This window comes from Antechinus flavipes, chromosome 4 (genome assembly GCF_016432865.1).
Source record: "Antechinus flavipes isolate AdamAnt ecotype Samford, QLD, Australia chromosome 4, AdamAnt_v2, whole genome shotgun sequence".
Lineage (NCBI taxonomy): Eukaryota > Metazoa > Chordata > Mammalia > Dasyuromorphia > Dasyuridae > Antechinus > Antechinus flavipes.
In genome coordinates, this window is record NC_067401.1 from 217,950,142 (window position 1) to 217,960,216 (window position 10,075).

A 10,075-nucleotide genomic window follows, 5' to 3' on the forward strand; every position below is an offset into this window, starting at 1 on the left:
AATTTTGGACACTAAATGGAAGACTTTATATTTGATCAGGGAGGTAATAGGGAGCCACTAGAGTTTACTGAGTAGGGAGGTGATGTGACCAGGATTACACTTTAGGATGACCACTTTGATGGCTGATTGGAAAATGGATTGGAGTGGGGAGAGACAAGCCCACCAGGCTTGTGACAATGTTAGAGGAGAGACGGAGTTGAATTCAAGAAATGTTATAAAGGTAAAACTGGCAGCAACTTGGATCTGGGGAGAAAGAGGGACAGATATTGGGGAGGTAAAGCTATCACCTGGGTTGTAAGTCTGAGGGACTGGGATAGCATATGCAAAACAGAACTTCTTAACTTTCCTTTTAAATTTATTCCTTCTTAAGAATCCCTGATCTCTGTTGAAAACATCACCATCCTTCCTTCCATATATTTCCATATATTCCATATATTTATAACTATTCTTGATTATTTCCTCTCTCACAGCCCACCTCATCCAGTGAGTTGCCAGGCTTGGTTGAGTCTTCCCCTACAACCTCTCTGACATCCTTCTCTTTCTCTCCACTCACATGACCACACACTAGTTAAGGCTGTTATCACCTCTCACCTGAACTACATTTTGTCTCCCTTCCTCATGTCCTGTAATAACCTCCTAATTTGACTCCCAACTTTCAATCTCTCACTTCTCCAATTCATCCTTTACATAACTAATACTATAATCTTTCTAAGATAAGTATCAATACTCCTAATCAAAAATCTTCAAGGCACCCCATTCTATCCAAGAGTAAATATAAACTCCTCATCCCAGCACTTAAAGTCTCATGCAATCTGGCTCCCACCTGCTTTGCCAGTCTTATTTCATAGCATTCTCCTTCATGAACTTCATATTTTAGTCAAGGTTGGGAAGGAAGGAGCATCTCTAGAAGATTATGAAGAACCCATATACTATGTAGTTTGTTGAAATTTTAGAAATTTATATGATGAAGAATCAGGTTGGGATCACCAAGATCAAGAAAGATTTAGAGCTGAAAGTGATTGGAGAAATTATCTAATCTAATGTGTTGATTTTACATGTAAGTAATTTAGGGCCCCAGAAGGTGATTTGCCCAGTGTAATATTCTCTTTTCTCAAATGTAATAATGTTCTCTGGGTGCAGGTTTCTTGAGGAGCTTCTGGAGGCAGCCTTAATTTCAGTTCAGATCAATAATCACCTCAAATTCAGTCAGGAGTTAAAAGTTCAGATCCTTTATTGTCTCCTTCCAAATAGCCCAGTTAGCTTTCTTAGAGGTCTATCTCTCTCCTTGGTTCCAAGAGCTCCTGTTGCTAGTCCTTTTGCCTCTCCCAGCTTCAGCCTCCAGCTCTCTCTGAATCCTTTGTTCTGCCCAACTGAATCCTGGCTTCTCAATCTCCCAAAAGTCTGTAGTTGGCTGGTCGGAGCTCCTTATATATGATCTCTTAAAGGTGTGAACTCAAAGGTTGACTCCTCCTCTGAGAGTGGGATTGTGGGAGCTGAATCTCCTCCACTGAACTTGTGAATCTCCTGGACTTGTGAATCTCCTGGACTTGTGAATCTTATAGAACACCAATGAGTATTAAATACATTAGTAAGCTAGAGAACTTGTTAAGTACCATGCTAAATTAGACAACTGACATCACTTTGTAAGAATCTTAACAGCCCAGGATCATTTAGGCAATAAAGTACAGAGTCATAGTTTAAAAGTCAGGTCTCTTGATTTCAAATCCAGTGGTCTTTCAACTGATCTTGCATAACATACATGGCATACTAATTTTATTCTCCCCGTGTGATAGGAGGGGAAAAGTGAATCCTTTCAAATATTTAAAAGATCTTTAATTCTGTTACTGTGTGTATATGTATGTGTGTGTATGTTTCTGTGTGTATTACAAACTCTCTATGTAAGTAGGCATAAATCCCTAGTAGGTAGTCTTTGAAAGTTCTGGTAGCTGAAAAAGTCTGCATGCTGGAAAAGAAGACTTTCCAGATCTCTCAGACATGCCAGACATGCTAGCATTCTAATGGAACTGACTTTCAAAAGCCTTCAGGGAATTCTTTACACTATAGTGAAGCATTGAAGGATATTCTGAGTGGTGGATAGATTTCAGATTTTAGTAATGTCTATGCATGTACATAGAAAATGAATACCTTCCCCTTTTTTGTTACATCTATAATTTCTTTGATATACAAAATTCAATAAGGAAATTCTTTCAACCTTTATAATGGATGGACATTAGCTCTAAGTCCATGTAATCTTAAAAGAATTACCTGGGGCACTGAAATTTTGATTGACTTACCCACAGTAATACAATCAGAATCTATGTGAGGCAGTATCTAAACTTTGGTTTTCTTGACTTAAATGTCCACAGTCCATCTGCTGTGCTAATTCTCTTTATATATTTATACCAATTTATTGGTATACCATAGGGCAAGTTAAATAATTAGCAGCATTTTAAAAAATTAGTCAATGACTAAAAATGTATAATATGCATTTTGTTATTGTTCCTGACTCTCTGTGAACCCATGAACCATATTTGTCCATTGGGATTTTTTTACCAAAGATATTGGAATGGTTTTCCATTTCTTTCTCCAGTAGGCAAGCAGAGTTAAGGGACTTGCCCACTGTCACATAGCTAATAAACGTCTGGGGCCAAATTTGTCTTCCTGACTTCAAGCACAGTGCTCTATTCATTGTGCCACCTAGCTAACTCTGTCATATCCATTAGAAGAGAGCAAACTAAGTTTAATTAATTAATTAATTAATTTAAAAGATACTGCATATTGATCCAGAAAGTCTTTTCTAATCTATAATTTATGGGAATTGGAACAGATTATGTGTAAAATTTCCTCTAGTTCTTAATCCTACAATCCTAAGTAATTTAACCATTCTTTGCTCTGAGCCACCTTACCTAGAAAAGAGATTTTAAATAAGCTTTTAAACTCTACAAGGCATTTCCTTCATAACAACACCGAGTGAATCCTGAGTATAGTCCAAACATCATTATCCCCATTTTTGAAAAAAAAAATTAGGACTTTAATAGATTAATTTATTTTCCCAACATCAAAATGCAAGTTAATGTCAGAGCCACAATTCAGATCCAGGTCTCTCCTAATATCAAGTCCTGGGCTCTTTCCAAATTTGCACCAGCTACTCACCATGGCTATGAAAGGGAAACCATATAATATACTTTAAAGTGACATAAAAATGTTCATTGTAATTACAAGGTATTATTTTATTGCTCTTAATCTTGCTTTCCTCATATGCAAAAAAAGAGGTTGGAATAAATGATTTCTATGGTCCTATCCAGCTCTGCAAAATGATAATCATATTGGTTACTATACGTATTACGGGGCAGATAGTGCATTATTTCTTTCCATCATACGATTTGACCTCCTTAGAGAATGGAATTTCTGAACTAAACTGTCAAGTCAGCCTAACCACAAATGACAGGTATGAAGAGTGACAGGCTATAAAAAGCTAAGGTGAAATGACAGCACCACATATCATCAGCCTGTCAGCAGACACATACCCATCAATCCTAGATCAAGGAAGGGAAGCCACCATGTCTTCTCCGAGCAAATTGCCAGTGGTGAGTACAGCAACCTGAATGTCTTTCTTTGCTCCCAAAGACCCAGAAAATACTTCTGGCTTGGGTATGCAAGAATATCTATGGGAGATAAGAGAATAATCTATACTTTGAATGGGATTTGGAAGATTATATGCTATGTGAATGAAATAATGATCAACATGAAAAATTAGATTAAAACTGAAAGAGACTTTTGCCTAAGTTAAACCACATGGGAGTGTCATATCATGTCACAGTATCTTGTTCTCAGGTTGTAGAGAGAATTTTAATATGATATATCTGTGGCTGCACTTGCCTTTAAAATGGGTCATTCTATCTTAAATGGGTCTTTCAAGTGTGCTTTCTGTCCTCTTTCATCATATTGATACAACAAACATTTGTATTCTAACAAGATGGATATAGCTGTTGTTCCCATATGGAACTCATTCAAATTCCAAATATTTAGGCAAAATTCTGTGTTCAATTAATTGGGTGTTAGTTCCCTTAAGTTGATACTCCATTGCCCGGTTCCATGCAATGGCCAAACTATTCCCTGTGCCTGGAAAGGACTTCCTCATCATTTCCCCTTCTCAAAAGCCTTATTTTCCTTCAAGATGCAACTTAGGATTCTTGAGCTCAACTCCTCACTTATACCTGCTCAGTGAAACTGTATGCATGTTATTTCCCTTTTAGAATGAGAAATCCCTGTGAAAGATTCTGACTTGAAGTCAGAAGACCTGGGTTTGAGGAGATCAGGCTCCAACATAAACTAGCTGAGGACCACAGGAAATTTGCTTAATCCCTTTCAACCTGGTTGTCCTTATCTCAAATATTACACATCCTTTCTAAAAGGATATGGAAAAGAAAAAGTTTTGTAAACCTTAAACTGTAATATGTGTAACCACAAGTTATTGTTATTCAAAAGTAATTTGATAATGAGGATATCACCTTTATCACCAAGATAAAGGAAAATTTGTAATTTGTTAATATTTTATTGAGTTTAAAGGTTTTGGAGGTTTTATTGATATACATCTAGTCTGAACCTCATCTTTGTAACATCTCAATAGCAAGCTAGTCCAATTAATTCAGTTAATCCAATTGTTCAGTATTTCCATGTCAAAAATGACATTTTCTCCTTTCAGTAGGTTGTGGTGAAAAGTAATATAGGTATAGCCTCAGCTTAATGTTGAGTAAATGGATCACAGATCTAGATCTGACAGGAATTCTATATGCTATTTAGCCTAACCTCCTTTTACAGATGAAGAAACTGAGACACAGGAAAGGGTAGTTAGTGGCTGTGGAAAGCCATAGAGATAGTAAACGTTAAGAGATAAGATTTTGAATCTTTCTCTTCTCACTGTACCATATTGCCTTACTTTGATCTCACTTCCCCAGGCTTTTGCTTTCCTCTAAAAAAGTGAAGCCAGAAGCTATGACTCTATTATGCATTTGACAATATACATCAGCCACTCAAATTAACACAGACACCACCACCCCCAACTCAGTAACTGAATAAGAATACATTCTATAAGCAAGCAAGAATTCCACTTAAAATCAAAAAAATAGGCTGTTTAGTCATTGTGCTATTCTTTAGACTACCAACAAATACTTTCATCATCTCTAGGAGTATAGAAAATATGGAAGGAAAGTCTGTGTTCCCTTAAATTGTATGGTGGTAGATTTGGTTTTTATTTGTTTCCTCACTTATCTGAAAACTTTTTGTAACTCTTCCTGTGGGATTGAACATCCCATAGGAACATGATCATGAGTATACTAGTCAACCAGATCATTTATTTACCCCTTCTTCCTCACACTTTTCTCCCTTTTTCTCCTCCAGTTCAAGTCACTCCTGCTGTTGCTGATTCTGGCAGTCATGATGAAAACAGGAGTCTCCATGCCAAAGAGATCTGGCTGTCCCAAAGCTGAAAGGAATGATTCTTATCAGAATATGAGGATCAACATGAATATCATTAACAGGAACCCAGGCTCAAAGATGTCCCCCAATTACAAGAACCGTTCCACCTCTCCTTGGGATGTATTGTAAGTAAGCCGCCACCAGCACCACAATTCCCCTCTGAGAGTGATCCTTGTTCTTACACCAAATGTATTGTTTTCTTATAAGAGTGGGGATTGCAGAGACCTTGCTTTCTTCTTCCTCTCATGGCCCTCAAATCTGACCACTGAGAATAGGTGAAACAACTTATTCAAAGATATTACATATAGGCTTTCTTGTCTGTAAAATAAGCCTTATTACTTCATTACCTTCCACAAGGAGCTTTTGGTAGGGAGAAGGGCAGCTTTAATAATCATCAGCATTTATATAAGCACTTGGAAGTTTGGAAATTTCTTTACATGCTATCTCATTGCAATAATTCTAGTAAGTAGGAGCTGTTATTGTAGCCATTTTATAGATAAGGAAACTGAGTTAGACAAAAGTAAAATAACTTTCTCAGACTGATGCAGCTATTAAGTTTGGAAAAAGAATTTGAACTCAAGTATTCCTAAGTCTAGGTCCAGCTTTCTATTCACTCTAACATCTCGCTTCCTTTTAAGTATTAAAATCTCAAAACATACGCTATTACTAAGGCCTTTTTATTAGTACAGAATATGAATATATGTCTTAAAATCAAAAGACCTGTGTCTGAACTCTTACTAACTACATGCTCCTAAGCCAATAAATTACTTAACCTCTCTGAGCCTCAGTTCCTGTTTCTGTAGGAGAGAATAACAATGCTTGCCCCCCTGCTTTATAAAGGCATTATGAGGTAAATGGTTATAAATTGCAAAGTACTCTATCAGCGAACTACTCAGAGAGAGAAGAGCACTGCTGAGAAAAAAGAGGAAAGCTTTTTCTACAGATCTCAGTTCTACAGTACCCAGTTCCCAGAATATTAAGCCTCTTCTTAAGTAGTTCCAAGGAATCCTGCCTCAAAAATAATGAAATGTCTTGAGGCAGCATATTTAATGGGAAAAGTACGAAATTGAGAATCAGGAGACTTAATTCAAGTCTCACTTCTGTGTAACCTTAGGTAGGATTCTATCATTCTAGAATTAACAGGATCATTAATTCATCCCCTGTCTCAGAGAAGATATTTCATCAATCAGATGAGTATCCAGTCTAAATCTAAAGCATTCCAATGGAAAAGTGTTCCACTATCTCATTGGTCTCTATTTACTTTCTGACAACTATTGTTGTTGTTTAGTTGTCTGACTCTGTGACCCTGTTTGGGGTTTTCTTGGCAAAGATATTGAAGCATTTTGCTATTTTCTTCTCTAGCTCATTTTACAGATGAGAAAACTGAGGCAAACAGAGTTAAGATCATATACTTGCCCAAGATCATATAGTTTTTAAGTGCCTGAACTCCTTTTGATTCTAGCCCTGGCACTCTATCCATTGTGAAAAATACCACTTGTATGTAATCTAAATCCCTGTTACAATGGTTTAGACTCATTTCATTTTCCTTGAGGTAGAGAAAATTGATATGTTCTTCCTACAGAAATTTGTTTTCTAAAAATGATTAGAAACTTCCAGTGTCTGGAATTTGTCCCCCTGAAAAATTCTTCCCTTTTTGTGTTCCCATTTTCATTGTTTTTATGTTTCCTTGCGCAATAATATTTCTCTTTTTTTCTCCTCTAGTCCTAATGAGGATGCCAACAGAGTACCTCGCACAATCTGGGAGGCTAGGTGCCGTCACTCAGGTTGCATCAATACTGAGGGGAAAGTGGACCACAACTTGAACTCCGTCCCCATCCGACAGGAGATCTTGGTCCTCCACAGAGAGATTGCAAACTGCTCCACTTCCTTCCGGCTGGAGAAGATGCTAGTGACTGTAGGATGCACCTGTGTCACCCCTCGCACAGTGCCCTGAAATCTAAGAGTCAGCTCATTAAGGAATGCTTCCGAGGCAATGAGGCATCCTCAAACCTGACTTCTAGCAACAGTTACCTCCCTTTAGCCATTCACAAATCCTCAGGGAGCAATCCAAATTATGTTCCTATGTTGGTTTTTAAGTTGACTTTTTTTGTTGTTGTTGTTGTTGTTTTTTGAGGGGGAGTTAAAAGTTGGTTATATATCCTTAGATCAGGACAGAAGCTTAATTTGCTATAAGCTCCCATTATTGTTATTTTTCAATGTTTCCTGCCTTGAAAAATAAGTGACTATATGTGTGATTTATTTTATTATTTAAAAAGGTAAAGCTTATATTTATATTAATTATTTATGGATCTATTTATATGGAGTTAAGTGTATGGAAAGAAATGAAACAGTCTGATTCTCAGATTCACCAAGGGAAACCTATCTTCTGGTTCTAGACTAGCTGACCTATAAAGTCACTTCCAAATCTCAGTCTGATCCTAGCATCTTAACATCAAATGACCTGAGAACAAGAGAGTAGAATGAATTCATCTTCCAAGAGTGGAATAAAGAATTTTCTCTTTCATAGCTTCTCATTGTTGTTCCCTATTAGATGAAAATGCTGACTGAATCTTGTTTCATATTTATTAATTTAAATTTATTGGATATTGATGTTATTTTTATAAGATAGACAAGTCTAATTCTATGTTTGGCTCACCAGCTTATAATTATTATATGATAAATAAAAGTTTGTAAGAAAAAGTCCACTTATTTCCATTTTTTTCTTAAATTACTTTTCTTAAATCACTCAATTTTCCCTATTATATTCTTCCCTATATAATCATTTTCAATAAGTTTTTATTATACAACTATTACATAAAACGCATGTTGCTAGGTTCTAAAGATACAAACCAAAAAGGAGAGGAGAAGGATATCTCTTCCTCCAGGAGTTTACATTCTAGTCGGGGAGGAGAATTTACGAGTACCAAGAGTTAACTGTTAGAGGGATCAGGTAGGGCTTCACTTGGTAAATGGCATGAGAGCTGAGCCTTAAAGGAAGTTAGGGCTTGGGGGATAGATTCGCAGAGATACAGAGGTAGAAGTATAGATGTAGATATAGAATATAGGATACACATGCATATATACACATATACCTATACAAATATGTATACATACACATACATATATTATACAAGTAAATGTGTGTGTGTGCGTGTGTGTGTGTGTGTGTGTGTATTATATTAAGTAAGAAAGCTTGACTGGTCTTCAGTATACATGAAGGAGAAAGAAGGAAGGCTGGAATCAGATTGTGATCAGCTTTAAATGTCTTTGGAGGGCTTTTTTACAAAAAAAAAAAAAAGGAAAGTTATCTTTTTAGGGAGCAATTACACTATCACTTTGAACAAATTCATGGCACCTTTGCTCCACCCAAGGCCTAGAATCTATTCTGAATGATAAATTGTTTGTGATCAGCATCAAGCTAAAGAATTTTCAACAGGTAGAAGGAATAAAAACTAGAAAAGGTAAACATAACAATGAGGTTAAAAATGTTACTCCATTCCCATATCCAGGGAAATGAAATTTTCCCCAAAAATGACCAAAGGAGTCTCCAGGGTAGTCAATACCAAAAAGGTACCAAAAATTCCACTGGCTGGGGCCCATTTTTTTTTCTCTCCTTATTTCCTCTTAGGGCTCCTTGGGCTTCCTCAAATCTTATTTATAGTCCATCTTCTACAAAAAGCCTTTTTAAATCCTCTTTATCATTATGGCTTTCCTCTGAGATTGTCTCCAATTATCTCCACAACAATTTCTTGTCAGTATACATTTTATTTGCATGTTGTCTTCCAAGTGCATCTCTGCCACTTACACCTTCTGCTTCAAGACAATTATCAAGTTCCCTATCCCAAGTTTTTTTTTTTTTTTATTCTCTAGACTACACTAAATGAGAAGTACTGAAAGTGCTGGACATGGAGTCAAAATGATGTGATTTTAAATACTACTTCAAACAATTACTAATTATATGATCCTGGACAAGTCACTTGAACCTCTGTCAGCTTCAGTTTCTTTTTCTGAAGATGGATAGGTAGGAAATAGATGAATATAAAGATAGGTATGTATTAATAGTTGGAGAGATAGAAGGACAGAGATAAATAGTTAGATATAGGGAGAAAAAGAGAGAGGAGGGCAATCAGACAGAGACAAAGAGACATATATGGATAGAAAGAAGGAGGTAGAGAGAGACAGAGTTGGAGAAAGATAGGAATAGATATTGATGTGTAGATAGAAAGACAAAGAGAGAGAGACAGAGAGACAGCAAAAGAGACAGAGAAACAGAGACAGAGAGACAGAGACTGAGATAGACAGAGAGACAGAGAGAGAGAGACAGAGACAGAGAGAGAGACAGACAGACAGACAGAAGGAGGGAGGGAGAGAGAGAGAGAAGAAGAGGGAGAGAGATCTATTTATTATTATGTGTATAATAATAGCATCCACCTCACAAAGTCCTTGTGAGGATCAAATAACATGAAAAAATTTTATATAAACCATAAAAAACTCTACAAATGTCGACTATTATTATTGTTATTAATATTGTAATAGTGCTGCTATGGCATAGACTATAGTCCTCTTCATCTTCATCACCCTCTTTTAGGACATGCTC

General features: G+C 36.5%; 1 protein-coding gene across 1 annotated transcript; it reads left to right on the forward strand.

Annotated features, from left to right (window-relative positions):
• Window positions 1-3,560: 3,560 nt before the first annotated feature.
• Window positions 3,561-7,432, forward strand: IL17A (interleukin 17A). The gene is made up of 3 exons (XM_051996695.1): window positions 3,561-3,587; window positions 5,401-5,603; window positions 7,201-7,432. The coding sequence occupies exons 1-3, from the start codon at window positions 3,561-3,563 to the stop codon at window positions 7,430-7,432; spliced, it is 462 nt and encodes a 153-aa protein (XP_051852655.1).
• Window positions 7,433-10,075: the final 2,643 nt, after the last annotated feature.

Coding starts and splice junctions, on each gene's coding strand:
- IL17A (XM_051996695.1), top strand. CDS start 3,561: ATGTCTTCTCCGAGCAAATTGCCAGTG. Junction 3,588..5,400: donor CTCCGAGCAAATTGCCAGTG/GTGAGTACAGCA, acceptor TTTCTCCTCCAG/TTCAAGTCACTCCTGCTGTT. Junction 5,604..7,200: donor ACCTCTCCTTGGGATGTATT/GTAAGTAAGCCG, acceptor TTTCTCCTCTAG/TCCTAATGAGGATGCCAACA.